Consider the following 27,421-nt stretch of genomic DNA (forward strand, 5'->3'; position numbering starts at 1 on the left):
TGCCGGAACCCACCAGGCGTTGGCGCAGTCATACTTCCGGTGACTCCATGACAGTACCCCCTCCCAAGAAATCTCCCTCCCTTACAGGGGTGTAGTGGGCCGTGGCTTGCATGGGTACCGAGAGTGGAAGGCACGCACTAGTAGGGGAGCATGGCGCACATGTGACAAGGGTTCCCAGGAACGCTCTTCGGGCCCATACCCTTTCCGGTCCACTAGATAATAGAGCCGCCCCCTGGTCCTACGGGAATCAAGGATGGCCCTTACTTCATATTCCTCGTGATCGTCCCTAATGACGGGAGGTGGAGGACCACCCACAAGGGATTCTGGATGGGCGGGACGCAAGAGGGATACATGAAATACTGGGTGTATCCTCATGTGTTGGGGTAATGTAAGTCTCATTGCCACAGGGTTGATCACTTTTTCGATGGGGAAAGGGCTGACATAACGTGGCAGCAGTTTTTTGGGTCCATGTACGTTGAGGTTTTTTATCGATACCCATACCTCGTCCCCTACCCGAAACTCCGGTTCTTTTTGTCTGTGAACATCAGCGTAATGTTTGTGTTGTTCTTTGGCCTTGGCAAGCTCGAACCGGGCCTCTTGCCACAAGCTGTGAAGGAGGGCGTGATACTCTTGTACGGTAGGCATGTTACAGGGCGTTGGTTTTTCCCATGGTTCTGACCGTGGATGTCGTCCCTGTAGACAAAAGAAAGGTGATATTCCCGTGGACGCGTGTTTGCTGTTGTTGTACGCGTATTCCACCATCCAGAGTGCTTCTGACCATTCTTGTTCGATGGATAACAGCAAACAGCGGAGGTACTGTTCCATGGTTTGGTTGGTCCGTTCCGCCTGTCCGTCCGTTTGAGGATGGTACGCCGTGGAAAGGCGGGTTTCCATGCCCATGTTTTTGCATACCTCGGTCCAGAACCTGGAAATGAATTGGGAGCCCCTGTCCGTGATCAGCACTGAGGGCACCCCATGTAATCGGATTACGTTGTGTGCAAAGATCAGGGCCAAGTCAAGTGCTGATGGTACTTTTTTCAGGGGAACGAAGTGTGCCATTTTTGTTAGATGGTCCACTATGGTGAGGATGGTGGTAAAGCCAGTCTTGGTTCTTGGTAGCTCCACCACGAAGTCCATGGACACCGTGTGCCACGGGTAAGGAGGGACAGGAATTGGATTCAAGAGACCTATCGGGGGACTGGAGTGAATCTTTCCTTGTATACAAACGGAACAACGAGCTATGTAGGAACGAGCGGTGGTATCCATGGAAGGCCACCAGAAATAGCGGTGTAGGAGATCCAGGGTTTTGTGGAAGCCCGGATGGATGGATAACTGGTGATCATGACACATGTACAAGGCTTGTCGTTGATGGCTTTCCAACGGGAGGTAATACTGTTTTCCTTTGAATAAGAAGCTATCGTGTGTAGTAATTCCGACCAGGTCCCCGATCCATTCTTTGGCTTCTTTCTGTTGTAGATCGTCATGTAACTGGGTGAAGAAGGAAGAGGAGAGGACTACCCCTTGGAAACATCGCTCTGGAAGGATTAACACTGGTTCGGTCTTTGACATGTTGTCTTCGGTTTCATCCAATCTGGACAAGGCGTCTGCCTTGGCATTTTCTCGTCCGGGGCGATAGGTAATTAGGAAGTCGTATTCATTGAAGAACATGGTCCATCTTAATTGTCTAGAGGTAAGAGCCTTGGCGGACCGAAGAAACGGTAGGTTCCGGTGGTTGGTGTATATGGTTACTGGGTGCCGTGCGTCTTTGAGGTAATGGCGCCATTCCTCGAAGGCAGCCTTGATGGCGAGTAACTCGCGATCTGAGATGGTGTAGTTGCGTTCCGCAGGCAGGAGTTTACGGGAGTAGAAGGCCACAGGGTGCAGCAATCCAGTTTCTGCATTGTGTTGCGATAGCACTCCCCCCAGCGCGTTCTGCGATGCATAGTGCTTCCACCACAAAAGGTTGTCCAGGGTCAGGATGCCGTAAGACTGGAGCGCTGGAAAACCTCCTCTTCAGGTTCTGGAATGCCTCCTCCGCTGCAAGGCTCCAGGAAAACGGCACACCTTTACGCAGTAAGCAGGTGATGGGGGTGACGATGTTCGAGAATCCTGAAATGAAGCGCCAATAGAAATTGGCAAACCCTAAGAATCTCTGGACCTGTTTGACGGAGCACGGTGATGGCCATCGTAGAACTGCTTCGACCTTTCCGGTGTCCATCCTGACCCCATCAGGGGTTAGTATGTGTCCTAAGAACTCGACCCTGGTAGTGTGGAACACGCTCTTCTCCAGTTTAACGTAGAGATCATGAGCCTGAAGTTGTTTCAGAACAGCTCGGACGTGGTTGATGTGCTCGGGTATGTTATTGGAGAAGATTAGGATGTCGTCAATGTAGACTACACAGAAGCGATCCAGGTACTCCCTTAGCACTTCATCTATGAATAACTGGAAGGCTGCAGGGGCGTTGCAGAGCCCGAAGGGCATGACTTGGTATTCGAATAAGCCGTATTTCGTCCGAAACGCGGTCTTCCATTCGTCCCCCTCTCGGACCCTGACGAGGTGGTAAGCTCCGCGTAGATCAAGTTTGGTGTATACTGAGGCGTCCTTAACTTGGTCTAACAGGTTTGAAATGAGAGGCAGGGGGTACCGTTTTTTTACCGTGATCGCATTCATTGCTCTAAAGTCAATACAGGCCGTAGATCTCCTTCCTTTTTGGCCACAAAGAAAAGAGAGGAAGATACGGGTGATTTGGAGTGGCGTATAAAGCCGTTTTGCAGATATTCGTCCAGATAGAGACGTAAATGATGGTTTTCTTTTTCTGTAAGCGAGTAGACTCGACTACAGGGAAGGGTCGACCCTGGTATGAGGTCTATCCTGCAATCAAAAGGGCGATGAGGAGGCAAGGCGCTTGCCCTTTTCTTATCGAACACAGAGGCCAGATCTGCGTATGCTTCCGGTACGTTTTCTTGGGTGACTAACCCCATTCCTTTCAACGGTACTGAGCGTGCTTGTATAGAAAAACCACCTGTGATTGCCTCCTGAGGATAGCAGTTAGCAGTGCAATGGATGGAGTCCAAGGTCATGATCTGGGTCTCCCAGTTGATGCAAGGGTTATGCGTTACCCAACAAGGAAGCCCCAAAATAAGCTTAAACTAGGGGGCATCTATAACAGCAAAGGCAATGGTCTCCGTGTGCCCGTTCGTGCACGTCATTCTCATGGCTTCTGTTTGATAGCGTATAAGTCCGGAGGTCAAGTCGGTGCCGTCCACGGCTTTCACGCTTTCTGGTTTACTCTTGGTTACTGTTGGTATCCCCAGTCCTTCCAGGTAACATGTGTCTATGAAATTTCCTGTGGCACTGGAATCTATGAGGGCTATGACTGTCCATTTCTGGCCTTTGGATGACTGCAAGGTTACCGACAACCCCATGTGCCTGACGTTGGTGAGAGGTTCGGCAAGAAGGGTCTGCATGGAGGAAGAACCCAGTAGCCTACCCCCGTCGCCTACTGGGTTTAGTCGTTTCCCGCTTCCTCCCTGCGGGTCACGGAAAGAACATACGGTTTGTTGGGTTCGGTTTTGGCTGGTTTCACAGGGCACTCCTTAACAAAATGTCCACTTTTGCCACAATACAGGCATAAGTTCTGTTTACGTCTTTTCTCTTTCTCCTCTCGGGTTAGGGGACCACGGACTCCTCCGATCTGCATCGGTTCAGGTGCTTCAGGGCTCCTCCCGGGTTCACCCCTGGATTTGTCTCGGAGCGTCAGGAACCGGGGCTCTGTGCCTTTGGTTTTTTCGTTTTTTCATTCTTGTAGCCGGAAGTTCAACCTAACTACCAGGTCTATGAAGGCTCTGATATCTTCTGGAGGTTCGGATTGTTGAGAGAGGAGGTCTTTGAGGTCATCTCGTAGTCCTCTATAAAACACGGATACCTGCTTGGATTCCGGCCACCTTTCTTCGATAACCAGTCTATTGAAGGTGGTAATGTAGTGCAACAGGTCAGTGGAACCTTGTTTAAGGTTTAGGAGCTCATTGTCAGCGGCTTGCACGAACGTATGGCGGGCAAACATTCGCCGAAGGGTTTCCTTAAAGACGGGGAGGCTATACAGCATAGGATCATCGTTCTCGACCAAGGATATGGACCATTGGGCGGCGTCACCTCCAAGATATGACAATATTAAAGCGACTTTGGAGGTGTCATCCGGAAAGGCGGAGGCACGTGCCATGAAGTGCAACTGGCATTGATTCAGAAAGATACTGTATTTTGTGCTATCGCCGTAAAAGCGTTCTGGGGGTGCTAGCTGGACCGGGTGTGGTGTTATTACTTGTATAGGTGGGTTATGGCCTTGCTGATCCGGTACCGCCACCCCAGGAGTAAAAACAGGAGGGCGTATCATGCTCCCCGGCCTGGCCCTAACTGCAGGGTCTGGGCCCCAGGCCCCAGTTTGTCCTGCTGCTACCTGACCTTGAAGCACCGTGATGTCTTGACGAAGACTCAGGTTGTCCGCCTGTATACAGGTCAGCATAGCTGCAATGTCCTGCAGGGTAATGTCGGGGTTGTTCATGACGTCCGGGCGAGATACAATTCGTTGTCTTCCAGTTCTGTCAGAACCCCACAAGCCTTACCTGTGTTGCTTGCGGAGTTATCTCGCAGGGACGACGTGAACAACCTCCACAGTTCCCCTCCCTACCTGATCAAGGTGACAACCAGACCTAGGCAAGGATGGGATCAGGGGAAGGTGCCAAAAGGTGTCGGGAAAGGATGTCGTGAAGGAAGACCAGGGTAGGGATCCCACCAGACCGGGGCCGTTCTTCTGGGTATCGCCAGCTACACAAGGGAAAGAAGCTATTAGCTGCGTCTACCTTTAGCTACTGGGCATGCAAGCATTCATAACAACCATTCGGCAAGGAGGGAGGTAAGCAAGAATCCAAAAGTCACCTGGATTATGAGGATTGGGCTCCGCTCGAGGATGGCTGCGTCTAAGGCTCCCGACGTCTGTGGGTAAGAAGACAGCTAGGGGTCATGCAGACGTGCATGATGGCCATGGACCGTGATGAACACAAAGGCGCTCCTGCGCAATGGACATGAACAAATAGAAACCATGAACACACTTCCCTGTGTGTGCCATGGAATGAGTCAAACTTAAACAAGAGGAAAAAGCGCTCCTGCGCTGGTAAAAAAAGAATAGTGTCCCGGTACCCAAGTGTCTCTTGCGTGTTCCGGTTGGCCAGGGGTGTGAACGCTCCTGCGCCAAGGCAATATCAGGGAGTTACTGTGCCCACGCTTCCCAAGCGCACACAGTTCAGCAAGGATGGAGGTGCTCCTTCCACTTGGGAAATCAAAAGGTAAACAGGCCCACGCCTTTCTAGCGTGATACGGAAAGCGGGGGGTATGGAGATGCTCCTTCCACTGGGGAAAACAAGGTAAACCGTGCCCACGCCTTTCTAGCGTGACACGGAAAGCAGGGGGTATGGCGCCCCTGCGCCGACAAGAGAGTAAGAACAAGCCCGTGCCCATGCTTTCTCCGCGTGGCACGGAAGACAGGAGTGCTGGCGCTTCAGCGCCGTGCGATGAGTTTCTACCGCCGTAGCACGCTCTCCTATGCGTGTCGCGGTAATCACCAAGGTCTCGGTAGGGTCCGTCAAGAAGATAGATGCTTGGCCGGAATACTGGAGGATTCAAAGAGCAGATGGTAATGGCAACAGCAGTGAGCTGAACTGGAAGCACTGACGTGAGCGAGCGCCGCGGCTATCAGCGGTCTCGCCCGGAAGTGCTTCAGTGCTTCCTGTTTCCTGGCACTAGACTGCTAACCATAGCGGCGTACTTCTCCGGCTGGCGGAACCCACCAGGCGTTCGCGCAGTCATACTTCCGGTGAATCCATGACACAGGGTCTGGCCAAAGGCTTGAGCAATTAGGCTAAGCAACCATGGCGGGTTGGATGAAGGGCCTGGTTGCAGGCCAGGCCCTCGTCCAGCCCCCGGCCTGGTTGCAGTCCAGGCCCTCGCCCAGCCCCTACTGCTCACGGCTAATGGCTGTCTGCAACAGAAGAGATAGCCATGGTGGGATGGGCCAAAGGCCAGGCTAAAGGCCATGCACAGTGTAGGCTCAACATTAAGTTCATCATAAAAAAAACCTTGAAAGTGACAGAAAAAACTATGGTTCTAACTCAAATGTATAAAACCACTTACATTTGCTAAATATAGTTATGAAGGCCCACAACACACCAACCATAACTTCAATTTAACCTTTTTTTTCAGTGAATCCCTCCTGATTTTGATTATATGCCACATCCAACATTTGATAGCAGGGCCTGGCACTAGGCTTAGCCCTGCCCCAGCAGCAGCAGCAGGTGGCCACCCCTGCTTCACACAACCTTAAGCCCAATCCGTCATCAACAGCCCCGCCTGCTGTGTATGGCCTACATCCACGTTCAGTGCTCAACACCACGTCCATGGTCAATCCACCTGCTCAACCTGCCACAGGCATCCACAGCCTTTGTCTGTGCACATTGGGGAATGGTTCAGTTGCACCATGCACTCTGGGGGTTGACTGGAGACATTCAGTTCAAGGTCCGTGTCCAACCAGCCATGGGTCATCTCAAAGTATCACACAGATCTAATTTCTCAAAATATGGATGTGGGACTGGTTATTTATGTATGGTCTGACTATTTATGGCAGCAAATCATTGAAGGATAAATAGACTGGGTTTTCTCCTGATTACTAGTGTTAACAAGGAAGTGACAAATTAATATCAGATAAGGTTGTTCCTCACATTCCGAAGGTCTCCCTTTATCTTCAGCATTCTGTAGTGGCTGCAAGGTGAGATGTTCAATGCATTCTAAAAATTCAAAGTGAATAAACAAATGAATGGTACCTAGAAGAAAAAGGGGTGAGACCAAGTTTAAAATGTTTGATCTAGTGCTGTATGAATGTCTAGATATTTGATGAAAAGGAGAGAGACCTACATATAACACGTTAGAATGATTTTATAAAAATGGTTAGCTGTGAAGCTGCAACGTTAAAACAAGGAGTGGCAGTGAACAGACACAGATGCATGTATAATATATGCTTCAATTATTTACAACTTAATGGATAAGGAAGAAGAGGGCTCAGTGCGGTCCATATATAATGGCTATGAGCCCCAATGTAGGAAGACACTGGATAGACCCAGTCCACTAATATTTTCCAGTTGTTACTTTTGTTCCTGAACATACCCTGCCTCTACATACAAATCTCGATATTGACGGCCATTAGGGAGGAGTTAGTAAAGCCACTTCCGTGTTCAGTCAAGCTATCCTGATGTGGTTCTAGGCCAAAGAAAATGAAACCCACAACATTGATGACCCCTTGTCAGAAAAGAAAACGTTTTTGTGGATACCCTCAGTTTTCAGCAGACGCTACCTTATGAGTCTTTGTTACAATAGGAAGAAGTGGATACAAATACTCCTGTTTGTCTCCTTTATGAACAGAACGTGTCAGCATCATGTATGTATGTGATGGTATTTCTAAAGTGTGATCCTAGCTGGCCAGCAATGGAGCAAAATACAGTGGGGTTACATGTAGGAGTGGACAGATGGAAGAGATGGAGCTATAGAAAGGGAGAGAAGTCAGCCTATCTGAGGAAATGTTCCTTGAAAGGGTGAGTTTTCAATGTATTTTTGAATTGCATGAGGTGCTGTTCTGATGCTACTGTTTTGATGTTGGAGTGGTTGTTGTTCCACATCTGAGGACTTAGGCTAAGTAGACTAGTTTTCTCCTTCCTGCAGTTTTTAGTTTTTAATCTGCTGATATTGGTGCTCCTTGTCTGGTGTTAACCTCTAGATGCCGTTAGTTTGTCACATAGGTAGACAGGGGTCTTGGTAAAGAAGACATTATAAGCGATACAGCTGAACTTGAAGGTGATCTGGGTTTGCAGTGGTAGCTAGTGTTGATCCTTCAGCATGATACAGATGTGTTTGGAATTCTTCAACGGTCTTATTAAGCTCCACTTTTGCATGAAGGATGCCAATGAAGGGAGTGTAGGCGTTCTCTGAAATGTCTTTGAGCAGGCGAGCACCTCATCTAAGTGAAAGGGCTTGGGTTTGAATTATTCTTCTATAGTCTTTTCATGGGCGAAAAAGTTTTCAGGAGAGAAAGAATAAAACAGGCTATTTTGGTCTTCTTGGCAATGAGTTCCTTGAGCGAGATTCTTGAGTCGAGGGTGATTCAGAGGGATTTGCCCTCTTCTGTCAGTTGGGGGAATGAAGCCTGTCATGCTTAAGTTGGAGAGCCTTGACTGAAAAAGAGAATGTTTGGTACTATTGGCAAAGAGGAGGAATTTGGTCTTTGTTGGGTTTTAGTATCGGAGTTTGTTGATATCCATATTTGAATGCGTTTGAGGCAGACTTTTAGCCTCTGTATGCCATTGGCTTAGGAGAAATCGAGGGAGAGCATACTGTCAGCATTCTGGTGGATCTTGTGGATCTTGATGTTGCTGTTTGCAAGAATGGCTTCCAAGGATTCCATGTAAAGGTTGAAAATGATGGGTGACATGATGAAGCCCTGGGGTACTCTGCAGGGGATGGACAGAGTATAGAATATGGTAGTTGCTATGGTAGTTGCTATCTGAATGAGCTGCTGTCGGGTGGAGAGGTAGGATGTAAACCATGATAGAATATGTAAACCATTGTAGAATTGTGCAAGCAAAGCTCATTAAAGTTTCCTGGAAGTCCATGTTGCTTACAATGAAATCGTTTGGAAATCATGGAAATCAAAATGCCTGGGAATACTTTGAGTCCCAGTAATATCACAAAATTGACCTTTTGTCCCACCCTTAGTCTTCAATGATTTGCTGAAGGTTCATAGGAATGGCAGGGAGCATAAACTATAGAAAGTAGACTTTGCTGATTTATCTAAGCTTCCTGTACTTGCTCCATGAGTCCTGACAGATAGTAATAACAGTGCCAAGAGGACAGCTGCTTTCCCCTTGCTACCCCCTAATTATGTCTATTCTGAGACATCAGTATTGAGATTCGAGCAACTCCATGTATGCCAGTGAGAGTGTCACTTTCTTTGTCAGCCAGTGCCATTGAAAAACAGTAACTCTTGTGCTGTTCTATGCCACCTATGGCTGTGTTAAGCTTTCCAGATCCAGTTTGTGTCTTGGAGTTATGTAGCTATATGGTATTTCCATGGTGAAAGCCTATCCCAAAGGTGGCAGAGCACTGTAAATGATCAAAGACAAGCATAAAGTCAAGGGGTAAGAGAAGATGGAGCTGGGCTTGGCATGGTTATTATATTGTGATGTAGGGTTCTTTAAAGAGGTGGGTCTTCAACGCTTTATTAAATTGGAGCTACATCGGGCAGTCCTAATGTGCACAGAATGTTGTTCCAGATTCATGGTTGCTAGTTCGAAAACAAGATAGCTATAAGACGAGGAATATGCTTGAGGAAAAATGTATCCATCAGAAAAAAAAACACTGGCAAGTCCGGTTGGTATTGATTTAATATGGTAACATGCATGTGTTAGCACATCAAACCCAGACCTATTGACTTTGGTCATGCTTGCTCACATCAGTGGGCAAAATACAACTTCGAGATGCAGCTAAGGGAAAATGAGTCAACATGCAGTTGAAGTAACATTAATAGTTTCACTATTCTAGAATATTTTCATGTGCTCCGTTGTAGAGCTGTGCTCCTGCCTTCCAAGTGGCTAAACCTCCATGTGACAGGGATTAAAATCATGCCCATTCTTTGTATGGCTTTACATGACCGTCTCTGCATTGCACCCTCTCCTGCTGTGTTTAATGGTACAATTATTTGGCAAGGTATCTCGGCTAGTTACATTTTCACCTTTAATATCACTAGTTATCTGCGGCTCATGAGTTTAAATGATTCTTGGCAGTACCCGCACATTCTTTTACATTTCCGAAGAGCTCCTTTGAAACTGGCAAAACTTGCTACTACTTGTTGTACACAACCCATATTATTATCATGCTGATAACAAGTATGGATCAACAGTTTCAAGCAAACTGCCAATTCCCCCGCCCACTATGGGGTTCTGTTCACCCTGCTGAAGTCCCCAGGTGCACCTTTCCATTCGCTTTATTTTTTCACCCCCTTGTATGCGCTCAGTTCAATAAAATGGGCAGTGTGGAGATTTCTAGGGACAGATCACAAATTTTGCCGCAGGTCACTGCAAAATTGCCCTGCCAAACTTAGATTTTGCGGTATTGGGTGGTACAAATGGTTTGTACAGGACACTTGGAGCAAGTATCCTGTTTGCACTGGCTAATGGGCGCAACAAAATTACAATCTAGTCATGCAAAATGTATGTAATTTGTCAATGACAAAATGTTTTCTCAGAATCCCCCCTTTGGTGCTGCTGAATGTTGGGGCTGCCGAATCCAAAGACTGTCTAATCTTGATTCCACCTTCTGCCTCTTTCATCCATCACCATATACTTCCTGTCTCTTTATTTCATTCTTGAAAGTTCTTTTTTATCCCTGCTTTCTCCCTTTGTTGTTGTTTTTTTCTGTCTTTCTGTCCCTCCTCCTTTTTCTCTTTTCTGCCTCTTACAGACTCGCACTGGTGCAGGCTACGTGTGGGCTTTAAACTGTTGAAGAGCTGGAGCAGCAGTATTTTACCACCTAGGAACTGGTTAATGGTTGTTTGTCACAGGAACTTTAAGGGAGGTGTTGCATTTGGCTGGTGATGTCACAGCGTTTGCTGACTTATTTAAATTAGCAACTAAACATAACACAAAAACATACAAAAAGCAACATAACACTACAATTAAAATATAACATGGCATATACGAAAAAATGGGCAAAACAGAAGACAACACAATACCTGCAGGGTAGTAAAATAAAACCATTGCCATACCAAAATAAATACAGAACATATCACCAACACAACAAATTGCCACACAGCAAATGTGCACAAATGTTCTTGTCACCCATTACCACCTACAGATGCCTGTTTTCTTAACCTGGTACCTGCTGGTAAAAAGTGTTTGGAGCAAGCACTTCCTTAATATTGTCAGTCAAATATATTTAGTGATCCTTGGACCTCCTGACACTCAGTACTGCATGCAGTTCATTTACCACCTCAAATGCCAAAGATCCCTTTTGTACTTCAAATTCCTCTAGCATCAAACTTTCATTGAAAGCCAAATCATTTTCTATTGAAGTTCTTGCAGCAGTGGCAGCCAGGTGCATTATTTCCATGAACTGGCTTAGCGTTAAGAAACGTGATCTGAAGCGAACTGTAAATATAAATGATAGCATGACCAGCGGCAGGCGGCACAGGTAGACGCGGTGAGGCTGGTTGGGAGGTGGGGAGTCGACAGACGACAGAATATGTCAAATTAAATAAAGAAATACAACCTATTCCATCCTTCTGTCGACTTCCCCCCGCCCGCTCCACCACAGCACCGCGCCTACTTGCAATGGCGGCGACTGAACATGAGCTTTATACAAACATTATAGAAAAGAAAGTTCAGGCTATTTCCTTCAGAATGACTTACTGCCTTCTGTTAGTTCTTAGTTGTCAGATGGGAAGGGAAAGGGGGTGTTCTGATTAACAGCCATGAGGGAGTGGTTGAAGTACCAAAAGCATGTTCTCAAGTACACCATGCATATGTTTGGAAGGGAGAGAATGATATGTGGTTCTATGGCAACCGGACGGTGGAATTTTCCAGATAATAGTGATCCTATTCACGTTTGTGAAAGCCCACTTGCATACCATAATACAAAGAGCCTTATGGCAGCTGAAAATGTGCCCTGGTGCCACGTGTGAAGATGTCTTTGTGTTCTTGGGCAGCTTTGGCTGCTGTTTGTACCAAAGGTACTTTGTGTGTAGCTGCTCTTCTCAGGGGACGTGGGAAGGCAATAAGAGTGAGCAAGGAGTAGCTTCTAAGTTACGCGTCTCAGTTTCATACTATGGCAACCCTCCCCATCAGTCCCCTTTGCCTGGATTGGTGTCCCACAGTGCACCCACAGGTCGGTACAGGAATCCACCTCCCCGCTGCTGGACATTGGTTCTCCTCAACTTCTTTTGCCTGACTGACCCACTGCCACTGTCCTTACAATTAATGAATTAATATTTTTATAAAGCGCACACTCATAAGTGCCTTAGTGCTGATGAGCTGTTGTAAACGGACTGTAACCGTCCTAGAATTAAAGGTTGTAGAACAGCCAGGTTTTGAGCGATTTCCTGAAATGAATCAGGCTCTTCTGATATTTTAGGAGTGCAATCCGAGAGTGAAGATGTGGGAGGTGGAGACTGAGCTCCATGCTAGAAGCGGTAGAGGTGGACATTGCACCATCTCTCGGTTGCAGCAAAATAGGTTACAGTTCAGTTTAAAAGTAGATAAAGCGTGTGGCGGCCATCTTGTGGCTGGAGATGCTTTTCCAAAAGTGCCAGTTGATCATCTTACATAGAGTTTCTGCCAACGACGTATATTAAAGTAAATAGAACAAAAATATCAAAGCAGTATTTAGAAAGGAAGTACAATACTTTTTACATGTAGACTGCCACTGAATACTCAATAAAAGGTCTTATCATGCTTAGCCTTTGTCTCAGGGAAGTTCCATTCTGTGATTGTGGAAAGTGACTGTTTTCTGCCCACTTTTCAATGCAAAATACAATGCAAATGTACAAGGTACCAAGGAATGCTGAGACCCCTATCAGTATTCTCTCTGTATTGTCGTTTTTTTCACTATTACCTGGGTCTGTCAGAGAGATAAAACTCTGTGTGGCCAAAACAAAGAAATTTACTGATGATAACTTGCTCTTCTTGCACTATGTAAGGCTTGATAGCGCAGAGTCACAATATAAGGTTCTGAGCATAGAATTTCAATAGCTATTCCCTCTGTTTGACCACGACCCTCCTACTCCATTCAAAACGGAAATCTTGACTGCTTCACATGCTTCAACTGACTGGCGAGTTGCCTATTGCGTTACATATTCTAATAAGCTATGTTTGTTTTTTTCGCTCTCAGAAACGTTCCACGTGTCATGTTTAAGTGTTGTTATGAAACCTAAAATATTTGAAAATATGCCATTGACTTTGCAAATGCATCTAGTTTATATTTTGTGCATATACTGCCATTTCTTATTCAGCAAATTGTGTGAGGTTGATTTTGCCTAAATTGCTATTGGTCCTTTCTTTCTAGGGTTCTTCTACGTATTGTGTCAAAATGCCACGAGGAAGGGTTGGACCATCATTTGCGTTCATTCATTAAGGTTAGGTGTACCGCACATTAGAGCACTCAGGGGTATTAATCTGATGTCACTGTGTAAATGCGCTGTCTCTCTGAATGTAAACCCCATAGATTGCCACAGGCCACAGAATCAACCAGGTGTAGTAGCAAGGAAGACCATATACACACGGAACAATGCGAGAGTCATACTTTTTCTAGTGTAAGTTTGTTTATTTGGAAACAGGGACATTTATGAGAAGCACAGACATACGGCTACACTGTTGTCCTTTTTTTAAATAGATCTTACTTTTGTGGTGCAATGGATAAGGTGCATTTTGGCACGAATATCTACACTTTATGCATCACACCTCCAGTAGCGGTCCGTGGAGGGAGTTCCGTGGGGCGGTGAGGCGAATGGGGGAGGGGCAGGGTGGGGTAATGTAAACACCGGAATATGGATGAACGGAGCTAAGTACACATTTAAATAAATAAAACGAATTCCTTAGTGAGCGCTGCATCGCAAAATGCGATGCAGCGCGCGCAACGAAATTTGTTTTATTTATTTAAATGTGTACTTACCTCCGTTCATCCATATTCCGGTGTTTACATTCCCCCACCCTGCCCCTCCCCCGCTCCTCCTCACCGCCCCACGGAACTCCCTCCACGGACCGCTACTGCACACCTCTATCCAAGGCATTGTGCTTCTCTCACGATCCAATACCTCCTAGTAATACAAAGAGGTCTTGGCAATGCTATTATGTCACCCTGAATGGCTTCAATCTCACTTCGGCTGGTAATTTTTTTTAATCATGTTATGTTATACCATGCCATGGTCAGAACGGGTCGTAAAAAGGTAATCCACATTTGTAAATTGAGAAACTCTCAATACTTTTTGTGCTATGCTGTCTGGCTGGTCTCCGAGGGCTGCACTTGTGTTGTAATATTAGAAAAATGCGACAATGAAACTCGCTATTTTTTTTCCTATCAAAAAGATGAAGACATCGACACATCCTTGCTCTTCTACCCACAAAGCGTGATTGAACCATCCATGCTGCATGCTATAACAGCATCCACAGCCTGCACAGTGGTGCTTGCTGCTGCCGCCTAGTCTTTATTCAAAGATTTTTACCAAACCAGCACATACACAACAACAAAACAGGCCCACACACTGACCTGTCGTACTGGCCTTTTGGGCACTGCCAGATTGCCCTATGTTCAGTCAGACCCTGTGCCATATTATGTTGTTTGATTTGTTGTGTTGTATTATGTTATGCTGGGTTATATTATCTTAGTTTATGTAATGCTATCTTATATTGTGCTCTCTTATATTAGGACTCTCATGACATTTATGTTGCCTACTGACACTGGCACCGATATCTTCGTTTGTAGTTGTTGTTCTATCTTGGAAAACTAGGTCTTGTGTGATTTGCAAAATTCCCACAATTTCCATAGCCAGTTGCCATAACACTGCTTTTCCCACTGCCAGTAGACCATTAACCTAATTTATGGGTTTACATATAAATACTGGTTATTGTTTATTGGCCCCATGGCTTTTGATAAGATATCTGCCTATAAAAAATGTGTTGTTTTGAGAAAACATAGCTTTTAATGGTTGGGGAGGGGATAAGGACAATTTTCCAAAATTGAGATAGCACACAAACGGTGTTTAGAAAATGTTAAAACGTGTTTGTAAAAAACACACAATGATGTACTAAGGGATACTTATTATTGTTCTTGGATGCACCAAATTGTAGCACATTTGTCTCGTTTATTTTTTCATTGTTAAAGGACAAGGAGCTAAATGCATTAACCTATTTTGTGGTAGCAAAGGCTACTAATCGCAAAATAACATTTGCCATTTCAACGTTTTTTTTTACTATGTAAGAATCCCACTTTAGAAGTCAGTAAAGTTTCACCGACTTCAAAAAATGATAGCAAATGGATATTGGTTTGATAATCGGGAGGGAAGTGTTGTTGACGTCCCTTCCATATACCGAATCGGTGTCCAGTGTAACACTGGTTTGCAATAGCAATTGTAATTACAAACTACTGAAAGGTAACAACTCTCAAGTTGCGGTGGTTAGCCATTCACAAATGGGAAGAGATCACCTTTAGACCTCTTCCCCTTTGTAAAATTTTTTTTTGTGAAATATTTTATTGGCATTTAAATTTATGTCGACAATCAAAACATCAGTGGAATATTCATTGGTGCATACAAGAAATGACATAAACATATTTAGCAGTGGTATACTTTGTAAAGTTTTAAAAACATGTTTCAAGGGAACTAGGTCTCAGTGAAACATTTTTTTTAAAGTATTTTTTGTATTTTAAAGCAGCCGTATTTCCCTTAAGGAAAACAAGTTTATTAAAAAAAAAACACCTTATTGAAACACAATCATAGACATGGTGATCTGCTGACCCTCGCAGGCCATCATCCCTGTCATTGCGGCCAATCAGTGTGAGTTGCAGTTTCATGAATTCCCTCATGAATATTAATAATGTAGGTCGCATTAAGACCAAATCCGATTTAGAATTTTAGAAACCGACCTATTAGTATATAGGTCAAGTTGCAAAATTCCACACTGTTCACAAAAATAGTGTTACAAATTGTGACCAGATTTTTGCGACCAGTAATTAGTATATCAGGTCTTTAGTACATAATGGGTTCTCAGGTTAGAAGTGAAACAAAAAGGCATATTGAAATCTGACCTGGTGGGTTGCTACTGTGTGCTGCTGTACTGCCATGTATAACTTAAATAAATGCAAATAAACAGTTTTGTGTCCTGCTTTGCATGCGTATTTGTGTGATCTAACTATTTGATATTTTGTGTCTACTGTGTGTGTTAGTATGTCTTTAGGCTGGAGAAACAATGCTCCACACAGTCCCAAACTACACATGAAATTTTGACCATTGCAATGACCACAGTATTAAAGCAGTCTGCGGATTTCTTAGCTATAAATAAACTACTTAAGGTAAGATATGTTTTACAAAACCAGTCACAAAAATCTGCATTTACATGCAGGGAAAATACAGGCCATGATGTGCACACTCTTCACCATCAATATTCAGTTCAGGACTTATTTAATGTTTGTTGTGTTTTTTATTACTATTTTTTGTAATAAATAAAAGCTGTGTGTGCAAGCTAATATAAATAACACAATGTTGAAGTTCATGGTGTACTGACAAAATGTACAACATCATTCATTTGTAAGGATATGAGTTCATGTGGATAGGAAGATGAATACATTAATATTGGATTGGGGATATGGAAAACCAAACATAAGATCCTCAGAGCCTGATTTGCAAAGTTATCAGTGGGTCTAAGCTAGTCTTTTAGGCTTACTACATCAAGATTGTCTTTTTTGCCAAAGAGAATCTTAAGACTTTCTTAAGCCATGATGAATCCCTCATTAATTAAGCAAGTGGTTGCCACAATAGTAGTCCCTAACCCTGCCTCTCATCGTGTGTCTATTACATTTGCAGAGAGGACAGCTATGTTGTGCAGTGCACACATTCTTATTTGGAAGGACAAGCATTCTTTAGAATTTGACAATATTATAACAAAGACATGATGATGCCAATGTTATGGTTCTAGAAAAGTTCTATCTTGCTGAACAGGACTGCCACACAGTTCCGGTAAAAGAATGATGGTGAAAATCTTTTATATATTTTCGATATTTTTTACAACCTTGCTACCAGGTTTACCTACTTGTCACATACCAAAATTGTTATACTCAAACAAGTCGTGGGTATAGATGTTGCACAAGTAAAGCATTTAAGGGGTGAGGAAGTTTATATGAGGGTGAAAAAAGAAGGATTGTGGTTGATTGGAATGAAAGCAGATAGAGAAGTCTGTAGAGTGGGAGTCTGGGAAGTAAAATAACAATGGTTTCACAGAAACTTTCTGAATAGCACGTCTTAGTTGGCTCATCCCAATGTATGTGACTAAGAAGGCAGCTTTAAATGGGCATATTTTCAAAAAGCATCTTAAAGATACAAGACCAGAGGTAACGTACATGTCAAGTGGAAGATACTTAGAAACTGGGGGGTGGCATTGCTGTCCAAACATTGAGTTCCGAGATGACATAAGGTGGGATGTTGGAGAATTAGTCAGACGTCTTGAAAAAAGTTGCTTAATTATAAAGTATATAAATTGTGTACTATTTGTATTTGATCTGAGATTTATTCCTGAGGAATAGTTCATTGCAGTGAGATGTACAATGCGAGTAGTGCATTAAACCATGCAACAAAAGTCTTTACATATTGAACATAGAGCATCTTGTAACATATTGTTATTCAGTATAGTATTCCCACTGATGTAGCATGCAAGAGTTTCTCAATTAGTAGCTTCTGGATTCAGCATGCAGCTTTAAATAACACATTCTGTTTTTATTCCAGTATTCGTGGTTTTTCTTTGAAGCTCTTGCAAAGTCCATGGCCCTGTATTTGCTGGAAGAGAACAAAATTAAGGTAATAACTTTAGAATGCCTATTCTTTTGTAAACAAAAGGCTGTTGATAAACTTAGAATGTTATAGTTCCAAAGCAACTGTTCAAAAAACTTTCTAACATACATTGAAGTATTGTCTTTTTAGTGTTTAAAAGCAACTTATGTTTGTCAAACTATTCATTGTAAATCCACTCTCTAGGTTCTCAATATCCTTTGAAATTGTGAACCACAATTTATGAATCTCTAACTAACATAGTACTCTAAATTTGGTAACGATTGATTTAAGATTTCAAATATTAAGCATACGAAAATGATACATTCTGTTTTTTTTCATTTTTGCTCATGTTCAATTCATGAAGCACACAAAATGTGATTTCTACATGATGGGAATCGCATTTTGAACCACCAGAAATGCCTTTCGTACATACCGAAATGGCATTTTGCTTTTCCTAATGGCCGTAAATTGTGTTTTGCGCCGTTAGGAAATGCAAACTGCCTTTGCACGTATGGGCCTAAAATACATCCAAAAGAATAAAAAAACAACAAAAAAACCAACAAAAATCTGCTGAAACCTAATAAATGAGAAAATGAGAAAAGTAAAACTAAGTGCACGTGAAAAGAAATTTATGTTAACCCAAACAAAAGCAAGATGTGCATTTGAAAAATCAGAGAGCAGTCCCAGTATAGATTAAATAAGCACTGCAGAATGCAGACAAATACATTTATAGATAGTTGAGGATGACAAAAGAAATAAGAAAATAAATAACGTTTTGCTGATGGAACAAAGACTAATGGATTGAAAGAAAAACTATTGGGGTGGAATGAATAACTTGCCCTTGGACCAAATTTCAATAAGGCTTTACTGGTATTTCAAACCTGAACAACAGGCAAACAAAAGGACAAAGGATGCCCACAGTTTATCATCAGTTGAAAAAATGGTAACCAAATCAAAGTCATTGAAAAGGGTGCCACCAGATGGCAAAAAAGATTCAATAAAACGTAATTTGGCCCAAAAAAAAGAAGTTATGTCAGGTATATTCTGCTTGCACAGCCACTCATGTGAATCTCATATGGGATAAGTCATTTACAATATATAAAAATCCTGACCTTTACCTTTACTAAAAATATGTCAACCAAATGTACAGATCATAGTAATAAACCAATAAACTCATTAAGTAGCCGCTAATGGAGCAACTTCCAGAGTAGGATCAAGAGCTTAAAAATGTCAGAAACCTCACTGCCACGTTGATTATTTGTGATCTTTTCAATGACCTACCACCTTAGTTCTTATGGTGTGTGTTGTTTAATACTGAAGTGTTCCACCAAAGTGTCTTTTAGAGTGGCACATTGTATACTGCTGCAGGGTTGAAGTCTGTAATGTGTTCTTCCCTGGGATAATGCCATGCCTGTTTCCTTGGTCTTGTGAACATTTGTATAAGGTATCCACATTCATTCAGTCTTCAAAGCAGGATGCCAGATTCTTTGAAAAAGTCTTCCCTTCTAGTGCAATTCCAATGGATTCTCAAATATTGGCTAAAAGGTAAATCATCTCTGAAGTTCTGGGATAGATGACTTGAATACTATTGAAGAGTATTTCGCTCTGCATATTTTCTGAACAACCTGTTTTCACAAACCTTAATAGTCAGGCCAAGGAAAGTAATTTCTGATGAGCGATCGATGTGACATGGTAAACTGTATGTCAGTGCACCTCTTGTTCAGCCAAGACAAAATATAGGTTAGTTGTGAAAGATCACATGTCCAGATTATAAAAACAGCTTCAATGTAACCACCGGGTATTGCGTTAGATGAAAGTATTTCCCTCAGAAAAATTGTACAAAAGCCTTTAAATTATACATTTAAATATATTCGCTCGATCAGATCTAAAGCCCATCCCCATCGCTACTCCCTTCATTTGGAAGTAGGAACCATCTAGAAATTAATAGAAATTCTTGACGAATGTGACTTTGAGTAATGACAAAATAAATGAGGTGGGAACCAAGCACGGTCATTCTCTTTGGTAAATTGTGAAGTGATTTCATCACACAGTAAATAGAATGACGTTCTACTAACAGATTCTGGTTAAAAAATAACAGAATGATTAGTTTTTTATATAAACCAATTCATTTTGGTAACATTTATGAGGAACCACTCAGGTTTTGTTATGTAAAAATTATTTCTGATCCTCTTATACATCTTGTTTAATTGATTTTAATCATGTAAATTCTCGGCTGTGTGACTCAAATCTGTGGCTCACTGACACTTTCTAGGCAAACTACATGGTTGTGATCATCACTTCTAGACCTAAATAATTAAGCAATACCATGGACGGTGCCTCTGGGCTTACATCTCTAAGGCAAGTCCAGCTCCCACGTTAGTGAGGCTACTGGGTAGTGCTAACAAAGAAGCACATTTAATTAACCTCTGTGCAGCAGTTGCCTGTGACTTTCAGAGACAGCCAAGAGGCAAAACATGAAGATGTAAAAATTGTACATGATTTATTTTTTTGATTTGCTTGACTGAGACACTGGATGGAATTGCACATAGTAAACTGTCATATTTATAAAAGATACATGTATTTGGATTTAGTCTCCAAGGTCAATTAATATAGATACATTTTATGAGTGGATGCAGTGTATCTACTTTACAAGTAACATGTTTATTTATTTATTTATTTAATCTTGTTTTTAGCCTTGTTTTAGCATATCTACGTACTGTATTTTCTATGTGCACTGCCTACAATACTGCCTAAAAATCACCAGTTTAATAATCATTTTTGTGTTAAACACTACCTTTCTGCCTACCTCTCCACCTCTGACGCCTTCTTATTCCGCATTCTCCCCGTTCCACCACTGGTGCTCCCGGTTGACGTGGAGGGAGATCGCAGTGACATTTCCTGATTCCGGGCTAGAGGCAAGGGGAGGCGGGGTGCATCACGTGACCCTGGTCACCTGACCAAGGGTTTATTTACATGGCAGCTACTTCGCGCAGCGGACGCGCATTGTGTATCTAAGCCTACCACTGAAAGGCTGCTCTGTTGGTATTTCATTTTTTTTTTTTTTTTTTTAAAACCTTTATTCTTTTAAGTCAGGGACACAGCTATTCAGCCGACAACCCGGAGGTACGGCAGCTTTAGAAACACAACACAAGTGAGCGTCCACAGTTCACTGACAGGAGAATCAAAAGGTTCTTTAAATAAACCCCAACCCAAACCTAAACACAAGCAAGGCGATAAGTACTTAAAGCACAAAAAGGGTTCCCAGCAGGGGGAGCGAGCCCCATTTCGTCCATCAGACACAGGTCTATAGTAAGGGAAAGGAGGGGAAGGCAGAGACTCAAGAAGGCAAACACATACCAGCAAAGAATACAAAGCCGGAAAGAATGCTAAGGGGAGAGCTGCTCCTCAGGCGGGTCCGGGTCTGGGGGCAGGCATATGCCCCCTCTGTACTGGTTCCATCGCCCCCATACGGTATGCCATTTCCGGGGGCGCCCTCGAGCACAATACACTGTCTTCTCCCTAAACATACTCCAATCCATGTTTTCCATCCACGCTGTCAATGTAGGAGGCCTAGTAGAGCCCCACAGGCGAGCGATGTCGCGCTTAGCTACCATGTTCCCTAGGGTCACCCACTGAGTCTGTGCCGCGTCGTGGTCAGTAGGACCCCAAACATTCAGGAGACAACACCGCGCCTCTGGCTGCATGGCGATGCCCGTCACCTCCCCCATCACATCGTGGATTCGCTTCCAGAACTCCATGATCGCACCGCATTCCCAAATAATATGTAGGAAGGTGCCCACCATACCACAGCCTCTCTTACATAAGCCCTCCTCAGAGAAACCCATATGGACCAGCCTAGGCCCTGTCACGTAAACTCTATGGAGTATTTTAAGCTGCACCAGCCGCAGGCGCGCAGGGATCGCGACCTCTTTGGGAGAAGAAACTGCATACTGCCAATCCTCATCATCTAATTCGAGGCCATCCCTAGTCCATTGATCACGCAACCCTAGAAGAAGGTCTGCCCGAACATTAATTAGTTTCTTGTAAATGAGAGAGATCGTACTCTCTGTCATATGGCCATCCAGGATCCGGTCCTCTAACGGAGAGGACTCAGGCACCGTCTCCCCCTCTACAAGAACTGACCGCAAGGCGTGACACACTTGAGCGTATCGGAAGAACTCCGTGCTCCCTAGCTCATATTCCTTCTGCAGCTCCTCGAATGACTTCACCCTACCCTTAACCAAAAGGTCTCCAACCCTGGATATACCGATCAGGTCCCATTTCTCAAACCCTTTCGTATGCCAAAGCTTTCCCAGAATATCGGAGTCAAACAACGGGGTGGCACGGGTAAGCTTACCCTTCCAGCCCAATGAATCTGTCGCCACCTTCCACACGTGCACGGCCACCCTGGTGGGCTCAGTAAGGGTTAAGTCCAACGACTTCGAGTACAACGCTCTGTGGTAATTACCCCCGTGCAGCAACCACCGGTCCATGGCGTAGCCGGGGCTCAGCGCCGGACCATAAACACCATGGTTAATCGCGCTCAACTGAGTGGCCCAATAATAACGCCGAATGTCCGGAAGCGCGATACCCCCGTCATACCACGGAAGCGTCAACTTAGCAATCGCTATGCGCGGTCGCCCTTCCCACAATAGCGCGCGCTGGAGGCTTTCGACCTCTCGGAAATAACTGGCCGGGACCAATTCAAGGGTATTCTGCAAGGCATAGAGGAAACGGGGAAGAGACATCATTTTAAACAGGGCGGCGCGGCCAAGGAGGGAAAGCGGCAACTGCCGCCAGCCCGCCACGTCCCGCCGCAAACGTGCCAAGGGAGGGAGCAGGTTTTTCTCGTATCGTAGAGTGGGGTCAGTGGAAATATAGATACCTAAATACAAAAAGCCCTGCCGGGCGATCCGGATCGAGCAGTTTCGCGGGACAGGCGGGACATCACCACACAGGACATACAAGTATGACTTTCCCCAATTAATAACAAGACCAGAGTTCCTACCGAAAGAAGTCAAGACGTCACAAACCACTATGAGAGATTTCTTAGGCGAGGTGAGGTATAACAGAATATCGTCGGCGTAAAGTGAAATACGGTCCTCGTGGTCAGGCGACCAACGAATCCCACGTATATCCGGGTGCCATCGTATCCACACCGCCAGCGGTTCAAGAGCAAGGGCAAACCACAACGGCGACAGGGGACAGCCCTGCCGGGTGCCCCTCCCGAGCTCGAACGGTGCCGACGCCCGCCCGTTCACCACGACGCTAGCAAGGGGCCCCTCATAAAGCAACCTCACCCAGCCTACAAAGCCAGGCCCGAAGCCGAACTTGGCTAGCACAGCCCACAGGTATGCCCACTCCACCGTATCGAAAGCCATCGTGGCATCGAGGGCCGCCACTATGGCCGGCTCTCGCATCGTGCCCGTCCTAGCAATCACTCCATGAAGGCGTCTAAGATTCAGTGCAGTGTTACGGTGCGGGATAAAGCCCGACTGGTCCGGGTGGATCAAATCTCCAAGCACCCAGACCAGGCGGTTAGCAAGGATCTTGGCGAGGATTTTCGGCTCGGCGTTGAGAAGTGATATCGGCCGATAGGAACCACACTTATCCCGGGGCTTACCGTCTTTGTGTATTACCACAATCGTCGCCAGCCGTTGATCGAGCGGAAGAAACCCATTCACCCGCGCCTCCACGAACATGGCGCGCAGGTGAGGGGCCAACTTATCCGGACGAAGCTTATACAACTCAATCGGCAAACCATTTGGGCCCGAGGCCTTACCCGAGCGCAACGCACGGATAGCACACGCCACTTCGTCAACAGTTATATCTCCATCAAGGTCATACCTATCTATGGCAGAAAGGCAGGGCAGAGCAATATCACGCAGAAGGTCGCACGAGTCCTCAGTCGGCCTATCCGAAACCGAGGTGTATACCGTACGAAAATAGTCCGAGAAACACTGGACTATACCGTCGGGGTCAGTGACAACCTCTCCCCCATCCATCGACAACTCCGGGACCACTCGATTAACACGCTCTTTTTTTATCCAACCACGCCAACAGTTTCCCGGCCTTATCACCGACATCGTACAATCGACCCTGCTGCTCCCTATTGAGGGTCTTGGCAGCGTTCGTCACCAAATCCCTGTATTCCAACTGCTTCAAGCTCAAATTATGCAGTGTGGCCGCTGCAACCTCCTCCTCTAAGGCCACGTCCAAAGCCGCAATCTCGTCCTCAACTTGTGTCACCTCAGCGTCTCTCCGCCGCTTGGCGGCCACTACCAAGGAAAGGGCCTCCCCTCTCAATACGGTCTTAAACGCTTCCCACAAGGACACCGCAGATTCAACTGAACCCTGATTATCCTGAAAATAGTGATCAACTGCCTTCAGCAACGCACTGCGCAGCTTGGGGTCACGAAAGTACCAGGGGTTAATGGGAGCCACCCTGCCCCCCACTACCCGGCCAATATCCAGACGGGCCCACACCGGCGAGTGATCGGATATACCCCGTGCCATGTGCCTAGCCTCAGATACCAGTGAAGCGTGCGCAGCCAGAGTGAGCAAGTAATCAATCCGAGAGAGACTACCGTGGGCCCCGGAGTGAAAGGTATATTGTCTCTGATTGGGGTGCCGTAGCCTCCAACAGTCTACCAGGCCAAAAGTATCTATAAAGTCGGGAAGCCACTTCTGAGCCCCCCCGGTGTCCCTGGGCGGGTACCTATCGAGCAATCCAGATCCAACCGCGTTGAAGTCTCCTCCCACCACCAGCATCCCTTCAGGGAGTTCCAACAAGGCCTTGCCCAGATCAGCAAACGTGGAGGCCTGCAGGGCAGGAGGGACATAAACAGAAACCAATACCAATGTTCTGCCCTCCCACCTCCCCGCCACAGCCACAAAGCGCCCCCTATCATCAGCAATGGTGGAGTCAACCTCAAATGGTAGGGAAGCTCTAACAAGTATGCCCGCACCCCTGGAGCCCGAGGAGAACCCCGAGTGAGCAATGAATTTATAACCCTTTCTATTAAGTGCATAACACGTATTCCCTATAAGGTGGGTCTCCTGCAAGAGGACCACATCTGGCGAGGTCCGTTTCAAGAATTGTAGGACTATCCCCCGTTTAATACGATCCACTAAGCCATTAACATTCCAGCTAATTATGTTTAAGCCCCTACCCCCCATCCCCAAACGCAAAGAGACCTCCACCCCCCCCCGGAGACCCACAATCGGACAATACTGACAACAATTACTACGCCTTGCAAGAAAAAAAACCCCAACAACAACCCCAACATCCCAAATCCCCCCCCCTCCCTGCACCCCTGCGTCAGCTTGCAAAGCCCCCCCAACTTGCAGTGTGCCTGTCGCCCTATCAAAAACAAATCTACAAAAAGTACCCCAAGGGAGGAAAGAGCTCCTATCTTCCCCCCGCCGCCCTCCCATTACTGCAGTAGGGTGCTAGTCACTGTCCGGGGCTGAGTCAAAACAGACCGACACCGGAGGTATCACTCCTGTCCATCCCGGTCGCCTTCCGCTCCAGCCACTCGGTCCCCGTCGGGCTGGCGCCGAGGGAGCGCATCCAACCAGTCCCCTGCCATGTCCGGCGATTCGAAGAAGAAAGTCCGATCCTCATACACCACACGTAGCCTGGCGGGGAAAAGCATGGCATATTTCAGGTCCATCTCCCTAAGCCGCCTCTTCACCCCCAGGAAACTCTGCCTTTGCTTCTGCACCATCTGGGTGAAGTCAGGATAAAAGCTCACAGAGGCATTCTGAAAAGGCACCGGGCCTTTCACCCTCGATGCTTGCAGGATAGCGTCTCGGTCTCGAAAATTAAAGATCCGGGCGACAATCGGTCGCGGGGGGCTCCCACCTTAGGCCGTCCACCAGGCACTCGGTGAGCCCGCTCAACCGCAAAAAACCTGCCGAGGCCCTTAGGCGCAAGATGGTTCACCACCAAGTCCTCGACGAGTAAATCCACGGAGAGCTCCTCCGAAGTTTCCGGGACCCGAATAAGGCGCACATTGTTGCGCCGGGCCCGACCTTCAAAGTCTTCGAGCCGGCGGGCGGAGAGGTCATTCGCGGTCCGTAACTTGCGAACCTCAACCTGGAGTTCCGAGACATCATCCGCGAGGCCAGTGGTCTTGAGATCCAGGGACCTGACCCGCTCATTGGTTTTGCCCAGGTCCGCGCGAATCAAGTTAACATCAACCAAAATCATGTCCACCTTGTGCGCCAGGGTCTCGAACTGTCACCCAATCGATGATTGCATCCCCTCAATCGCCCCCTTGATGTCCTGCAATGATAACTCCGAGGCTGGGGATGGATCGGCCTTCTGCGCTTCCAGCGACTGTCCCGATCCACCAGGCGACCCCTTCTGCTGGGCATAGCGATCCATATTGTTGGATTGGGTGTAGCCTCCCCGCCTGGTAGCCTTAGACTTCGGCTTGTCTACCTCCGATTTGGCCGACATCTCGAACAGCAGGGCGGTCGGTTACAAAAAGACGTCCCTCGCTCAGCCAGAGGAAACAGGGTCAACCAGAACTTCAACAGCCAGCCAGGGTCGAGTGCAGGTCTTCCAGATATCAGGGGATCGGCATGAAACACTCCCGGGCCAGAGCAAGGAAAGGGCGAGATAGCGAAAGTGAAAGTGCAGCGGCACCCGTCCGCCAGTTCACACCTCCCAAGGCCGCTGTTGTTCAATTAGTGGCCGGGCATCCTGCCAACGCGAGCCCCTGGCATCCTTCGGAGGTAGGCCGCAATCTTCCGCCAAGCACAACTTCGGTTCCCGGTGGGCGATCTTAGCCCGGACAACGTCAATCGCCCCAGCTGTGACTCATCTGCAGGATTCCGTGCATGGGTCTCGGGAGCTCAAGGCTCACGCGGCCATCTTGGTCAAGCGCTAGGCTCCTCCCCCTGGTATTTCATTTTTAACTTGTTTTTAGCCTTGTTTTAGCATATCTACGTATTGTATTTTCTATGTGCACTGCCTACAATACTGCCTGAAAATCACCAGTTTAATAATCATTTTTGTGCTAAACGCTACCTTTCTGCCTACCTCTCCACCTCTGACGCCTTCTTATTCTTCATTCTCCCCGTTCCACCACGGGTGCTTCCGGTTGACGTGGAGGGAGATAACGGTGACATTTCCTGTTTCCAGGCTAGAGGCGAGGGGAGGCGGGGTGCATCACGTGACCCTGGTCACCTGACCAAGGGTTTATTTACATGGCAGCTACATCGCGCAGCGGACGCGCGCAGTGGGCGTGCCGGCGGCACGCCAAAGGCGTGCCAAAGGCAAGCCCGTCTGCGCCCGTCCGCGCCCCGACAGGGGCCAGGGGCCATGAACCCTGGTCTTATTCCTCTGTATCCCTCGGGAAAACAAACCTTTAATTCAGAGCAACTTTTAGCCCTTTGCACTAAAATTAAGCCTGACTGCACTCGCTGCTTAGCGATGAACGATACTATTGATACCTGTCCTGGGTGCAATTTCACCTTCACCAACCTCTTTTTAAGTACTAACACTTGCACGCCGTCTCCCCCTACTATAGCTTTTTCATTCCTTAGTGTAAACTGTTGCTCGCTCCCTAAACATAAACTTGACATTTTTGATCTCCTCTACGATATCAAACCCGATGCCTTATTCCTCACGGAGACCTGGCTCCATGAGAGCTCAGGTCTAGATGTTGCAGCAGCCTTACCTCCCAACTATGTCATTGTTAGGAAAGATAGATTGACTTCCCCTGGTGGCGGCATTGCCATTATTCACAAAAATACTTTTCAATGTAAATTTGGCACGGTGGACA

The 27,421-nt window shown here is 46.0% G+C and overlaps 1 protein-coding gene across 3 annotated transcripts in view; it reads left to right on the forward strand.

The window, feature by feature from the left end:
* Window positions 1-27,421, forward strand: part of DOCK11 (dedicator of cytokinesis 11) — a 1,169,031-nt gene that overhangs the window by 567,638 nt on the left and 573,972 nt on the right. For all 3 annotated transcript variants that reach the window (XM_085607886.1, XM_085607887.1, XM_085607888.1), the window contains 3 exons: window positions 13,154-13,223; window positions 16,028-16,153; window positions 17,580-17,651. In XM_085607886.1, coding sequence (XP_085464012.1) covers window positions 13,154-13,223; window positions 16,028-16,153; window positions 17,580-17,651 — 268 coding nt within the window. The remainder of the gene's footprint in view (window positions 1-13,153; window positions 13,224-16,027; window positions 16,154-17,579; window positions 17,652-27,421) is intronic.

This window comes from Triturus cristatus, chromosome 5_2 (assembly GCF_964204655.1).
Source record: "Triturus cristatus chromosome 5_2, aTriCri1.1, whole genome shotgun sequence".
NCBI lineage: Eukaryota > Metazoa > Chordata > Amphibia > Caudata > Salamandridae > Triturus > Triturus cristatus.